Genomic DNA, 14,762 nt, shown 5'->3' with positions numbered 1-14,762 from the left:
ATTCTTTTCAAGACAATACCAACAAATTGATATATTTGAGTGGGTAAGTTCCCGGAATACTCAACGTCTTGCCGCCAAGCGCTTACTCGATAGGCGCATAGAAGCTGAACTTGTGATCTGGGTCGTACATTGCCTTCAGAGACCTTAGCCTTTCAATTCTCCACTCTTCATGACCATACCAGTCCTCGAGGCTCTCATCGCCAACGACATAGTTTACATATGTGTTCATTTCCGAAGATCCAGTGCCTTCCAACAGAACTCGCCTGATTTCAAGCCCGGCATCGGTGCTAACTTGGTCCAGGAAGGGGTCGGGTACGTTTCTCAAATTGGCCGAACTAATGATGATTAGATATTACGACACGTGGACGAAAATATTTTTTCCAAAACTTACATTAAAAGATTGTTGAATCTCTCCGGATACGCAGTGCTCTCGTTTGGTATGGCTTGTACAGCCTTGACTGAGTAGCCCTCGTTGAGGAAAGCTGAGCCATTCAGTGCGGGATACGTTATTGTAACGTTGTTGAAAATGTCGTACGCCTTGCGATGCGCAGTCAGATTGAAGGACTTGGTCCCGATGGGAAAACGTGAGATGTGCAAGTCTGAAGTCAAGTTATCGGGTATGTTGTTGCCGGTCAAGGCTCCGAGCCCTGGATAGTTCGTCGAGCTGTAAGTTGTCGTGACTGGGCCGATAGCCTCGAGCTGAGAGATATATGGAGCTGCTTGCTCTTCGGTCCCCTCATACACAAGCCAGAGAAGAATGGCCGCCTTCAATCATTAGCGGATTTATTACAAAAGTTTGTCAGTCGAAGCAGGGTCTTCTTACATTGACAGGATCGACACTGAGGTTATGGACAAAGGTCGCCCAGTACCGCAGCTCAACTGGCTGCTCTCCACCGGCCGTGAACTCGTTGAACAAGCCAAAAAGCGCCTCAAGCTTGTCCTGTGTGTACCCGTACTGGCCTACAAGCCACGTATTGTTCTCAGGCACATCATAGATGCGATATTTGATGGAGGTTACAATACCAAAATTATGACCAGCGCCGCGTAGCGCCCAGAAGAGGTCATCATGAGATTCATCTGAAACTGTAATCGTAGAGCCGTTGCCAAGCACAAGATTAGCTTCGACAAACTGATCAGCGCCGAGCCCGTATCGGCCTTGGTTCCACCCATGTCCTCCACCAAGTCCGGGGCCCATGAGCGAAGTGGACTCGCAAATGCCAGTAACTGTTTATGCATGGTCAGAGCTGTCATACGGAACGTGAGCCAGTAGGTAAAATCCATACCTGTCCATTTGCCAACATCCCAGAGTGCGTCGGTTACCCCTTTCGTTGATATTCCGCCCTGTATTATCGCAGTTTGGCCATCCGCCTGAATGTCAACCTTGTTCAGCTGCCGCAGGTTGATATCGACACCACAACTCAATCCAGCCAACGTTTTGATGGCACCATGGCGTCCTGAGGTGGCTAGGAATTGCAATGAGTGGTTATTGGCCACATTCACCTATAGTGCAGTGTTAATCAAGAAATTATGTGTAACACTTCTCTTCGTATGTACTTGCAGTCTGGCTGACGTCTTCTTCCGTGGCAACATCAACAGCGACGGCAAAAGTTGGCTTTCCATATGTCGACCAGCGAAATGTCGCATTTGTGAACTCTTCAGACCCTGGGTAAGTTATGCGTGCGTCCTCTGAGAGCGTTGTCTGCAAGTCAGCTGCAAAAGCCTTGATCTTGTCTTCATCACAAGCCTTTGACAGAGCTGCCATGGCCAGCGCGCCAGCCAACATCCGCAAGGTCTTCGACATGGCCATTGTCAGATAGTTGTGGCCGAGTTACAGTCACATAATCTAGTCTGTCTCGCGGCCATTGCTGATTGATGGATATCCTCGAGTGATTATAAGTGAAAAGATTAGACTGATATCCGGATGATAGCACGGCACAGTATTCCGTAGCCAGCCCTGTCCAACTTACAAAACCCCGCATGCTTACTTCCGGGGACGAGCCCATATAATCTTACGTTCTAGAGGAAAAGTGGCATGGGTATGCTAAATAGTATTGTTGATAATCATGAGGGGTGACCAATGTTAATTGTCCCTGCTTACCAGGAAAAGGTGTTGGGCCCCTCTTGTACACACCACGCACAGATACCAGTGGGCCACTATCTTGGCAAGCTCCGTACACACGCAACCTGCAGCTCGACGATGTAACGGATGGGGAGTCTTGAATGGTCAGGTTGTGCCGTTTCCAGCAAGATACTAGTACATATTAGATCCATGCTTCTGAAAGTGCCGGACGGATTTGCGCGCCAGGTGAATGTAAAAGACCATTGCTTAGGTCAGGCAGTAGAACGCGCGATGCAACCACACTCGGATGAGTCCGTGAAAAAAATATTCTATTTTGTAACAGCCAGCAAATGCAAGGCATGAAAAAGTAAATCAGGTATATATATAATCATGGATATAAATCCATTTAGCTCAGAGGCCCTCCAATTCTGCGCTGTTGCGATCTTGCTTCTGTTGCTTCATTGTAATACGTACCCCTGGCCTGGTTTATAACGTCTTTCTTCCCTCATCCATTGATGCCACTTTTTCAGGATGATGAATATCACCAGGCTTCAACTATCTATCTCAATAGCAATAATTAAGATGAACTCACACCCGGTTCCAATACCCTCGACGATGGACTCGATCACGGCGCGGGCTGCCAACACACAAATGAGACAGCTCGTCAAATTGTAACTCACTTGCGGCGGCTACGTTTCTAAATTGATAACAGACAAGTAACAGCGAGTCAGGCACGATACTATACAGCCTATTCACCGGCGGCAACCACGATAAGCGAGAACAAAAGCGAATGAATGCTAACTTTAAAGCTGGCGTCTAAAAGAGGAAACAGACAGGTATTGCTGCTTTGACCAATCGATCAGAATGCCCAGGAATGTCAAATATACACGCTCCCAGTTATGAAGTCATCAAAGCACTAGGTTTTGTTCAGCTGGAATGGCGCAACTATGGCGGCAGCGTAGAACCCGAGATAGAGCTACAGGATAGGAGAAGGAACATCTCGGTATCAAATAGAATAACATGACCTCAGAATAGGTTTGGCTGCTTAACCTCGGGGCTCTCAAGGACTAAGTGCTCAAAAGGTGAGATAGATTTGAGCCAAGTGCATAGCCAATGCTGGCTGGGATATAGAGATGAAGCAGATAAAGTAGAGAGGGCTGTTGTCACGTGCTAACCGCAAGAGACCGGACGAATATGGGAGCGACTTCCTGAAATGTACCATGCTTGTCAGCGGTCTATCATGGATATGCATACAGGGTCACGCCTACGAGTATAAGGTAATTCATCATATAACTCATCACTGTCAGGTCTGGCCTCCGCCTGTGTGATATCGAGATCGAGTGAGGAAAGAATGAACACCGCGCAGCTATTTTTGCCCGGTTCCAGGGGAGAGGAATACTGAAGCTGCGACACTGAGGACTTTACTCCGTCTCTCTCGTTTCTTAAAGATGCACAGCATGGTCGGTTGTTAGGCGCCTTACTGCCTGGCCATGAGCCTGCATGTATGACCTGGGCATTGATTGGCCTCAGTGAAATTCTTTGCGGTTCGAGATTCGGGACATTTGACAAGTCACAATGTCGAGTATCCAAGTATTTGGCACGAACAACGCGGTAAGGAATCAAAAATAATAATTCAATCGCGGTGATTCTGTGGGAAATGACTTTCATTGTCATTTCAGTTTGTACAACCAGGTAAAAGCCATTTGCTGATCTGGGCAGTCTTGCTTCTGATTCCGTATACCACCTAGAGAAGAGCCGGGCGTGATTGCGGGGAGGGAAGATACTTTGACATGCACAGCAACGATACGATGAACAACGTATCTCGCAATTGTAATCTGTTTCAGTTTTGGACAAAAGGATTTACTTGCGAAGCTCTGGGAAACGTGAATACTTGAATAGTATCGACAAATATATGCGATTGGATATGTCATCAGAATAATAAGAAACAACAAAAGTAATGCCCAACTAGCCGGCATTTACCTAATGATCTAAACATTTAAACGCAGGATCTAGCGTGGGCGGGACGGACAGGGACCAAGATCCTCGAGCTGAAAATAGCAGCCAAATCGCCGCTACGAGAAATCTTAATACCCCTGGATCGGGACCGACGCCAGCCCTAGAAAAATCTAGTCTCACCAAACTCCAGGACCTCGGGTCTCCATAGTGAGATCATGCACTGACAAACTTGTGTGTACTGGGACCAAAAGGACTGCTCGTGATTTCTATAGTGCGGGCGAGACTAGCGGCGATCGCAATGAGACCGGCTCAGATGGTAAAAGTACTAAAATGCAGGGTGTTTCCCCCGTCTTTCTTTGGCAGCAATGGCGTGTTTCTTTTTATCTGCTATCATGGTGAACGGTCTATAGTCGGTAAATCTATAGACAAACAAGAGACCAGATGAAGCTCACGACAATCGCCGCTGCCCTTGTGGCGACGGCATCTGCGTCATACAGCACCGGCGAGAAACGCGAGACCAGCTTCTGGTATGCCAACTTGGATCACACGGGCCCGTATAGAGGATATGCACCAGAACTAGGCGTCAATGCCTCGACGTATTCAGTCTACAAGGCCGTGAGCCCCGGAGCATCGGCCGTCGAGATCCAAGCCGCCATCAACGACGATGATAACGGAGGGAGCCGGCATTCGCAGTGGCTGGCCTCGCAGCCGAGAGTAGTCTATATCCCGCCCGGAACATATGAGATCAACCAGACAATCTACTTTAACACGGACACGATTCTCATGGGTGATGCGACGGATCCTCCGGTTTTCAAAGCGGCGGCTGATGGATTCACCGCAGACCAAACTCTTGTTTCTGGCCAGGATCCTGGTACTGGTGAGCAGGGAGAGTTGTCATTTGCCGTCGCCTTGAAGAATATTGTGCTTGACACTACAGACATTGATGGAGGTGAGTACTATAATGTGCAGGTATATTTGAAAGATGATGCTAAAATCCAGTCAGGCACTGCCTTTACTGCACTCTGGTGGGGAGTCGCCCAGGGCGCGCAATTACAAAATGTCAAAATCACCATGGCATCTTCTATCAATGGTGTCGGCCATAGTGGTATTCGTCTCGGCCGCGGCTCTACCCTTGGACTATCAGATGTTCGCATTGAGCGAGGTCAGGTAAGTTGATGAGCGGGCCAATATATCTCATGACAAGACATGTACTGATAGTTATGGTATAGAACGGCATCTGGCATAATGGTCACCAGCAAGCCTCATACAAGGGCATCTACTTTTACGAAAACGCGGTCGGCATGTTAATCGACGGCGGCTACACCATCAGTCTCCTGGCGCCCACTTTCGAGACTGTTGGGACCGCCGTCTCCTGTACGGGAGGTTACCCCTGGATCTCCATTGTCGATGCCAAATCCATCAACTCGGGCGTCACCTTCAACACCACGTCGTACCCGTCCTTTCTCATTGAGAATCTGATCAAGGATACCGACTCGGACGTGGCCGTGGTTGTCGAGGGTACCGTGCTCGCGGCGCCGACCAACGGGCACGTGGACCAGTTCTCGTACGCCAACACGGTCGATCGCGATCCCATATACGGCGGCGTCAGCTCCTCAAGCGCGCGACCAGCGGCCCTGGCACCGGGAGGCTACTACCCCGTGATACCCGCGCCCAACTTTGCAGCGTACCCCGTGTCCGACTTTATCAACATCCGGGACCCGTCCCAAAACGGCGGCCACATCGTCCTCGGCGACAATAGCGGCGACGACGCCGCTGCCCTCAACGCCGTGCTGGCCTACGCGGCGAGCGAGCACAAGATTGCGTATTTCCCCTTTGGCAAGTACCGCGTCGACGACACGCTGGTGATCCCAACGGGCTCCCGCATCGTCGGCGAGGCCTGGTCGACCATCACGGGCCACGGCGACGCCTTTAGCGACGCGGCAAATCCCAAGCCCGTTGTGCAAGTCGGCCGCGCAGGTGACGTTGGCATTGCCCAGATCCAAGACATGCGCTTTACAGTCTCGGATGTCCTCCCCGGAGCCATTGTACTGCAGTTCCAGGCAGCGGGGGCGGCGCCGGGTGATGTTGGGCTGTGGAACTCGCTCATCACGGTCGGGGGCACGCGCGGATCGCTGGACGAGGCTGGAGAATGCGCCGATGCCGCGGACCAGTGCCGTGCGGCGTTCCTGGGCATCCACCTGGCGCCGTCGTCGTCGGCGTACATTGAAAACGTCTGGAACTGGGTGGCCGACCACGCCACCGAGGGGGAAGACTCCAACGGCAGTGGCTCGCACATTGCGGCCAAGGGCGGCGTCTTGGTCCAGGCCACGCGTGGCAGCTGGCTGTACGCCTTGGGTAGCGAGCACTGGTGGCTATACCAGCTGAACCTGTTTGGGGCGTCCAATGTCGTCGTGTCCTTGCTCCAGTCCGAGACCAACTATGACCAGGGCTCCAACGCCGAGCAGGTCGTCCCCGCGCCGTGGACCCCCGACGCCACGAATTGGGGAGATCCGGACTTTTCCTGGTGTGATGATGCCAGTAGTAATGGCACCTGTCCCATGGGTTTCGCCAACTACATCCAGGGCGGCGAGAACATTTACACCTACGCATCAGCGTCGTGGGCCTTTTTCAGCGGACCTGGGTACCAAGCGTGCGACGGAGATTGTCAGGATGTTGTCCATTGGATCACCGAGACGCCAGACAATCTCCAGGCGTTTGGATTGTGTAGTAAAGATACTTATTCGGGACTCCGCCTAGCCAATGGAACGGATATAATCACAGAGAACGGGTTCACCGGTAGCTGGGGCGGTGATGTTGGACGCTACACGCCCTAATGGTAGAGATGGGAAATATAGAAAATCACAGGTCTTGAGCTAGACGTTTTGGATGTTACAATATCATTGATTCTCATGACTCCAAGGCAATACCTGATGATGCATGCTACCCTTCGCCTGTGTCTCTTTATGTACCAAGGCTTCAACGCCGGTTCTATCATACAATGCTCGCCGCAGTTTCATGAGTTGGGAAATATGGGATTTCTTTCTCCAAAATAGAGTGGGTAGCCAGATGTTGTCATCTTCTCCCTTGTTTTTATGACACACGGTGGATATATGGACACGCGCGAGTCGAGGTCGTTGCGGTCGTGCCAATAATCGTCCAGTTTCTCTCAAGCAGCCACCTTCCAACTCGATTTCAATGTCGTCATGTGGCTTTGAGTAGATTAAGGTAGTAGTGTTGTAATATACACGCCTCTGTGGGGGTGAAGTCTGAGACGGGAGTCGACTGTGTCAAATGTCGACATTGAGAAAATTGCGCCTCGGCGACATTTTACAGGGCGGGCTTGGCCTCGGCACGGTCGAGCGCAGCGCCAACCTGCTGAGCAGTGGCTGAGCCCTCAGCACCAGCTTCACCAGTAGTAAGGATCTAGAGCAAAGTTTGTTAGTAAAGAGCGCCTTATCGCACCGACTGCACCCGCTGAACTCACGTCGCTACCCATCTCACGCATCTTCATTTCCCTCTCCATATCCATGACCTGCTGCTCCTCAGCAAAGGCCAGTGCCCACGGCACACCCAACAGCATTGCCGAGGTGGCAATGACCCAAAGAGTCTTGCCACCAAAGGAGAGCACCGACTTTACGGCATCGGTTGTGTTGGTGACGCCGTTGGAGATGCTGGCGCGGGTCTGGGGAGGAATGATGTCGCGCAGCGCGTAGAGGCGCTCGCCGAAAGTCTCATTGAGGGGATCATAGTCGGATTCCGTGGAGATTTCGGAGTCTGCGATGTAAATCGATGTGGTCAGCCTCGTGCTTGCGCATGTGAGTAATATGGGCGGAGAGCATGGCTCAAGACTATGGCTTGATGCACGGCGCAACAGCAAACGGCAATCGATGCCGATGGGCAGGCAGTATTTTCCTGTGTTGAAGGCCATCGGCGATGCACGCCATCGGGAAGATGCTTACCGGTATCAGAGTAGTCTTCATCGTCGTCCTCGGGGCCAACCTGACCCTCCTGGAAGTGCTCGTCGACAACCTCGGTGAGTTGAACCATTTTGAGATGATACGGCGTGAAGAGTTGCACAAGTTGTTGCTCGGTGTGATTTCGTAAAGAGTATCGGACCTCTTGTGTTTGAAGCCGTCGAATGGAATGGCCTGTGAATACCGGAACAACGGGGTTGTTGGGTGGGTGCTGGAGGTGCCTGGGGGCAAGTGATTACTGGAGGTGCGCCAGAAAGTCTGTCGAGCTGCTTTCAGTCTGCTGCTGTTAGCACGAGCTTCAGAAATTTCCTAGATGCTAACCACGATGACGGAGCTGTAGCAGGGATACTTACTGCGGGTATTCAGGTTTGCCCGATCCGAGACTTGCCTAGACTGGACGGTGCGAATTTATGGGGCAATACTAGCGCCTATGCAGAAAAGTGGTTGATTTTGTACAGTGCTAGACTAGAATCGAACACCGTCTGCAGCAACCAATGTCCAGTCTTGCCCTTTTTTTTTTCTTCTTGTGCATATCGGATACGATCGAATTCAAAGCCAGATATACATGTCAATAATATATACGACATATGCCGATTCTTCCTTAATGTCTTGGTTTCAGACTTTGAAGCCATCGACAAAGTATATAGAGCACATACAAATTCATCGATGGAACAGTGATATATCTGCGCTAGACATGGTCATTGACTCAATTAAACAGACATATGCTCCATAAACTTCATGCTGTGATCGAATGTAAATACGAGTTATAAAGTCTCGCCATATTCCATGCTGGTATCATGCTTCGTCTGTCTTCCAAATTCATGGATCTCCCCAATCTAAGTATTAAAATCAAACGCCATCATTACCCACGTGTTTGAAAATGATTGTTGAGCTTTCCTTCAGTTCATCACGCCCAACGAGCAAAGGACCACCTTCTATTTGTACTCCCTTATGATCTCTATTTTTGTCCTCGTGGCGGAGCGTCTGCGAACCTTATACCACGTCTCGCAGGAGGCACACGGGGTGTATCGTCATCTTCGCTGTCGCTATCTTCAGCGCCTGGGCTGCCCAGGCCCAAAGCTGCCTCGCGCCGTCTTCTCTCAGCCGGTGTTTCCTGTTCTCCCCGCGACTCTTCCTCTGAACGCATGCCAGACAATGCAGCCAGCCTACGGCGCCGCTCGACGGCTGTCTCGGGTGTGTCACTGATGGCACCCTCTGATCGACCAACCGGCGACTTCTCAGTCGCTGGCTTGGAGGTCGTGGTAGATCGGCCTCTAGAAGGCTCGGCCCTCGCCGGAGAATTGCTGCTCTCGCGTGGTGTGTTAGCGCCAGCGATCTTGACGTCGGAGCTTTTGTTGGTTTTTGTGGCCGACGATGGTGTTGCCACGCCAGAGCTAGGGCCGGAATTGGGGGCAGAAATCGTAATATTTGGGGCGCCACTCTGCTGCTTCGTAGCAAGCGTTCGGATTGCGGCTGGGGCATCCGAATTCTCGAGCACTTGGCGTTTGGTGCGTGCGTCCATCTTCCGAACCTCGTTCAAGAAGTCCTCCTTGTTCATTCTTCGGCCTTCGCCGCCGATTGTGAATCTGATCTTGTGGTCGTCTTCCTCCTCATTGAGATCTTGCCCCTCAGTATTAGCATTATTCTTCTTTTTAGCTTCACCCGCTCCTGATTTGTTGAACGCGGCCCAGCTGGTCAAGGTTGACTGTCTGCCCGGCGGCTTGGGTCGATCTTCGCTTGGTCCTGCTGCCGACTCGCCGCCTTGCTCCTTGGGCTTGGGGTTTTGCTTGACCAGACCGCCCATTCCCATGTATTTGAGACTGGCAGCCATCAAGTCATTGCCTCCTTGTCCCTCTTCTTTCTGGGACGGCAGTTCGTACTTCTTTACAACCTCTCCATCTTCGTCCTCAACAATGATCTGCATACCGTTAGCAATTGGACCCCAGATTTGAGCCCAAAGTGACTTACAGTGTTTCCGAACTGGTAGGCGCGGGCGGGCGCGTGTTTCCGCTCCGAACTGCTCTTAGCCTTTCTCTTCTGTACTTCTTCATCCTTGAAGTCCACCAGTCTCTTCTTCAAAGATTCGTAGGTCCAGCCGGGTTTCGACGTTTCCTGCTTGGCGTTCTCCTTTAGCCCCTCGATGCTATGAAGCACCTCGCCAGCTTCATGATGCTGCGTCTTGCCCGGCTCGACAGCAAGAACTTGGCCCTCCTCATCCTCAACAACGATGTGATCGCCTTCGTCGTAAATTTCGACCTCGGGTGCCTGCTGGCGGCCACGTTCACTTTGACGGCCGGCATCTTCCCCGGACTCGCCATCATCAGCCTTCTCGGGGTCCTTGTCAAAATCTTGTGAGGACTGTGATCCCTTCTCGCGCATCTGGCTGTGTGCGGTCTCATCATCTGTGAGCATTCCAGAGGTATCCTGAGTTCCTGGTTCAAGGTTTCCACTAGGTGAAGTCGGCGACATGGGTTCTGAGATTCCGCTGGCACTTCGTCGTTGCGGGAAAATGGCAGACTCAGACACAGGTCCACCAGGGCCAATGCCAGCATCCCACTTCTTTCGTGATCGCCGACGTGACGACGCGCGACTACCAGTCCGGCTATGCGTTCTACTTGGGTTGTCTTCTTCCCTCTGTCGTCGCAAGAATTGACCAGGCAGTCCTGTTGGTGGCAAGGTACCGGGGGGATATTCAGGCATTTTGAGGTCATCATAATCTGAATCAGTAGTTCGGGCCTGGGACCTCGATTGCGACGAGATTCTTGGCAAGCGATTCATCCAGGAAGGACCGTCCTCTGGAGCTGCCGTGTAAGACATGGTGATGCTGAGCGTATTGATGCGCTTGCCGAGGGTAAAAACAGCGACAGACGACCCGTGTACTACAATCGATGCAACCACCATGAATGTCACAATGGGCCATACAAGGGCTATGAGGTGGTAGTGTTCGTGATCTTCGGGCGGCAGTTCTGCCAATGGAATCGTGGTTTCGGTCTCCAACTCGGCGCGGGCAAGAATGGCGACAAAAATGGCGCCTACTCCGATTGGGCCAAAATGTCCCGCGAAGACAGCTTCTCGCCATGTTTTGATGTCCGGTATGAATGGTTTCAGTGCCAGCATGATGGGGATGCGCCTAAACAGGATCACAAAAATGGCAATAACAACCAGTCGCCAAGCTGTGAGTCCCAGATCGGCATTGTTGAACTGGTCCCATGGAATGATTGTACCCAGAAAGACAAAATAGGCCAAGTTGATGAGAAGATCGATAACGTTGGAGACGTGCGACTCCTCCGTCTTGGACGAGAACCATCCGTCGTTTGAGAAGCCGACACCGGCTGCGAAACCAACAAGCAAATCGTCGACACCCAGGATGCTGCCAGATCCGGCGCAGAATAAGGCCAAGGTGAAGTAGAAGACGAGGAAACTCTCTCGATCAATCAGGTCGTGCTTTTCTGCGTACTTGATTCCGTGTCGCGCAAAGTATCCAATCAGAAAACCGTAAATGGCACCAAAAATACATTCGTACAAAACTGTATAGACAAGCCAGTGGTACGTGGTCTGCTTGGCGTCGAGGTGCTCCTGAATAAGATACAGGGAGAGGTAGATGAATGGAAAAGCCATGCCGTCGTTGCATCCCGATTCGGCGGAAAGCAAGTCTCGCAAATGCTTTGGCACACGTTTGGCGAATTTTCCCTTACCGACGACGGAGGAAGCCAAGACGGGATCAGTAGCCGTGACACAGGCTGCAACCGTAAGACTTTCCAGCCAGTTCAGCGTGGGGACCATCCACCAAATGAATAAGCTTGTGATTAGCCAACCAAAGGTCATGACGGGTAGCAGGAGAAACACGACGGATTTCCAGTGCTTCTCCATGTAGAACTTGGGCAATTCGACACCGACGGCAAAACATTGCACCACAAGTACGATTCTCGAAAACTCGAGAGTAACCTCATCAACGTTGCCCCATGTTTGGGGATCAATGAGGTTGGCAGCATGAGGGCCAAAAATGAGTCCACATATCGTAGCCACGGTAGCTTCACCAATGTACATGCGCTCCTTGATAATGGAGGAGCATAACATGAAAAGTGAGGTAAAACCACCGAGGATGATATACACCAAATGTGGCTTGGTGATTGAGAGATGATCCCAAGCCATGATTTATTTTCCCTTTTGCTTGTGTTTCGCTGGAAAAGGGAAGATAAAAAATTAAAAGAGATGATGTAACCCCACGAAGAAAGGGTATTTTGCTTCCTGTTCCCCCACGGAGTCACCAAACTCTATTTAGTTTGGGCGTTGCTCAGAGGCGGGACTGAAGACCGAAGCGCATCCGGAGCGAATAGATGGGCGTCGTGATTTCTGCGCGTTGTAGATCAAAACCCCCCAATCAATGACGGCAACCCCAGATAGTTGATGGCCTCGATGCATTCAGAGGAAAACTCGGTTGCCAATCCGCTGGCAAGTTTTGCTAGACAGAACAAAAGAGGTGAGGGAAAAACAAACGTGCGACGAGAGCAACGAGAAAGTAGAAATTTTCGGCTGTTCTGTCTTTTTTTTTTCTTTCTCTCTCTCTCTCTCTGAGATGTTTGAAAGCTTGGCTGGCTGGCTGGTGCGCAACTTGGGCTTTGCAGGTACCGGGCGGTTTTCGTAGGTATCTTCCTCAGGTGGTACTCTCAAGCCACAAAGCTGCCGGAATGTTACAGCAGCTTGAGGGATTGCGCCTGTCGAGGAAGACGCGGTCAGCAACTCCGTTCGAGCTGAGGTGACTGATTATCGACCGGAGAGCATCAGTTGCACGATGACAAACGCTGACAGCATAACAAATAACAACAAAACAATCAAAGTACAAAATGGTTACGAAGCAGAACCCAGGAGCAATCGCTTTTAGCTTTTTTTTTCTTCTCACACCAAGGAGCTCCATGATGATGATGAGGATTTTGGGGCGCCATGACTGGGGCCCGATGAATACAGTGGGTACATCAAGCAGGGGTCTAGCGCTGCTAGGCACTCTTAGGGCGGGGCATTCGTTGCGGCAGGGCCGGGGTTACCCCCAGGGCGCCGAGCCTCGGATTGTCAGCGCATTGGGCTTGCTGATAGGCTCATAGGGCCTATGGGGGGTGGGCGGTCCAGCCAAGATACCCACGGGTCGTTCTTGGGAGCACGACAATCGTTGCCGCTTTTCCGATGTGATTGGGACAACGATGCTGTAGATGCTCCATTTACTTGGCTACCACCGGCGTGAGCGATTCAGTATATCTGCAGATTTATCCTGCAATGTCATGTATGAAGTGAAAATCGTTTACTGGAGCAGGAAGATTGACCACCCATGGCTGTTCACGAGACATGGAAGATCACCAGTTCGTCCAACTGTTCGTTGGCGGCCGAGCTGAAGGTCCTCGATCTCGACGTGGGGGCTCAGTCAAGGTAGTCTTGGGGAAACCTCATGGCAAGGCCGAATTTTCACGATCATATTCCGCTCAATATGGCACATTGCACTTACAAATCCCATGGTTGGACAATCATCAGGGGACTCATTCTATCAAGGAGAACCTAATTGTCGTTCTCGTGCACATGACCTAATGCAATGGATATGTGTGGCTTTTCTTGGCCGTTCAGACAACTATACATCCTCTAATAGATCGCATCTAACCTTAAGGTAGTGAACTCATTCCAGAGGATACACCTGGCAGGCACAATATTGACCACCACACATAGTCCATACGTCCAATTTGTTGCAAAGCCACATGCAAACAAGAGTCCAGCTGGGTAAGAAGTATTTGTTTGTACGATCACAACGGCACTTGGTACAAAGTATGGTGTCGCAATTCCATTGACTGCATGTAACACTTCGGATCCATGCCCGTGGAAAGTTTGAACCTGTCGTCTGATCAAAACAAGATACCAAACAAAAAGAAAAATCTGCATTGCGGGGCAAAAAGACATACGAATGCCCAGAGATGCCCAGGCGCTGCTGGGCTTGGTGTTGCAAGAAAACCAAGTCCACATCGGCCCCTAGCTGCTTGGCGGTTCTGCTAAATCGACTGTTCAACAATCTCGCCAGCAGGTGCTGAAATGTCTTCTCTCATGAGTTTCTTTTGTCGCTTTGAGCGGCTGGCGGCACTGAGAGTCGGCCTGGCCTATGCCCGGCCTTTTAGTGGGAGGATCTCAGGAATTTCACCGTTTCCCAAGGCTACGGCCTACCTAACCTAAAAGCCACAGGGCCACGGGCCATATAGTGGTGATTGCCAACGGTGATTGATGACTGGGCTGGTGGGCACAACTGGAGGTGACCCCCCAAGCGATAGCGCTATGTACAGGGAAGACGCATGCCGACGTCACAGCTTGCAGAGCGAGTCCACCTCGAATGCTTCCCCAGATTGAGGAAAACTGCTGAAGTCTGGAGGAAGGGGGAAGGAAAGATGATTGTGCATTCAAAAAATACCCGCCGCTCTAGTGTGATGCAACTGCATCTCGAAAGGACTGAAGAGGTTTCCATTGGACGACTCTGACCCTTCATCTTCACCATCTTATCTTCTCGATGTTTCTAATCCAAGTCCTCAGTGGTCGGCGGGTTTCGATTGCTGCATCCGTGCACCCGACGCGCGATACCATCACGCACTCCGCTGGCCGCTGTGCCGAAAAACGCCTGACGCAAGGAAGCTTGGTATGGATCTCGCAATCATACTATCACCGCCAAACCGCCGTGTTTGTTTATCTCCACTGTCAACAGAGTAAGAGGGGGGGAAAAAAAAAAATATCGCTACTAAGCTAAAATTTAC

At 51.1% G+C, this 14,762-nt stretch overlaps 4 protein-coding genes across 4 annotated transcripts; 1 reads left to right on the top strand and 3 right to left on the bottom strand.

Annotated features, from left to right (window-relative positions):
• Positions 1 to 82: 82 nt before the first annotated feature.
• Positions 83 to 1,807, bottom strand: PFICI_14534 (uncharacterized protein; the record flags this gene model as incomplete). The annotated part of the gene is made up of 5 exons (XM_007843115.1): positions 83 to 335; positions 392 to 765; positions 824 to 1,224; positions 1,284 to 1,500; positions 1,571 to 1,807. 5 exons carry the CDS (start codon positions 1,805 to 1,807, stop codon positions 83 to 85), a joined length of 1,482 nt encoding a protein of 493 aa, XP_007841306.1.
• A 2,649-nt stretch (positions 1,808 to 4,456) lies between these two features.
• PFICI_14533 (Glucan endo-1,3-beta-glucosidase BGN13.1) lies at positions 4,457 to 6,849 on the top strand (the record flags this gene model as incomplete). The annotated part of the gene is made up of 3 exons (XM_007843114.1): positions 4,457 to 4,964; positions 5,019 to 5,182; positions 5,245 to 6,849. The coding sequence occupies 3 exons, from the start codon at positions 4,457 to 4,459 to the stop codon at positions 6,847 to 6,849; spliced, it is 2,277 nt and encodes a 758-aa protein (XP_007841305.1).
• Positions 6,850 to 7,342: 493 nt separating this feature from the next.
• PFICI_14532 (Mitochondrial import receptor subunit tom-22) lies at positions 7,343 to 8,062 on the bottom strand (the record flags this gene model as incomplete). Its single annotated transcript, XM_007843113.1, has 3 exons — positions 7,343 to 7,438; positions 7,500 to 7,789; positions 7,975 to 8,062. The coding sequence occupies 3 exons, from the start codon at positions 8,060 to 8,062 to the stop codon at positions 7,343 to 7,345; spliced, it is 474 nt and encodes a 157-aa protein (XP_007841304.1).
• An 885-nt stretch (positions 8,063 to 8,947) lies between these two features.
• On the bottom strand, positions 8,948 to 12,141 carry PFICI_14531 (uncharacterized protein; the record flags this gene model as incomplete). Its single annotated transcript, XM_007843112.1, has 2 exons — positions 8,948 to 9,907; positions 9,958 to 12,141. 2 exons carry the CDS (start codon positions 12,139 to 12,141, stop codon positions 8,948 to 8,950), a joined length of 3,144 nt encoding a protein of 1,047 aa, XP_007841303.1.
• Between the last annotated feature and the right edge of the window lie 2,621 nt (positions 12,142 to 14,762).

The sequence above is a fragment of the Pestalotiopsis fici genome (genome assembly GCF_000516985.1).
Source record: "Pestalotiopsis fici W106-1 unplaced genomic scaffold PFICI_Scf_13, whole genome shotgun sequence".
In the NCBI taxonomy this organism is placed as follows: Eukaryota; Fungi; Ascomycota; class Sordariomycetes; order Amphisphaeriales; family Sporocadaceae; genus Pestalotiopsis; species Pestalotiopsis fici.
The sequence above is the reverse complement of the archived record's forward strand: the minus strand, read 5'-3'. Positions and strand labels throughout refer to the sequence as shown.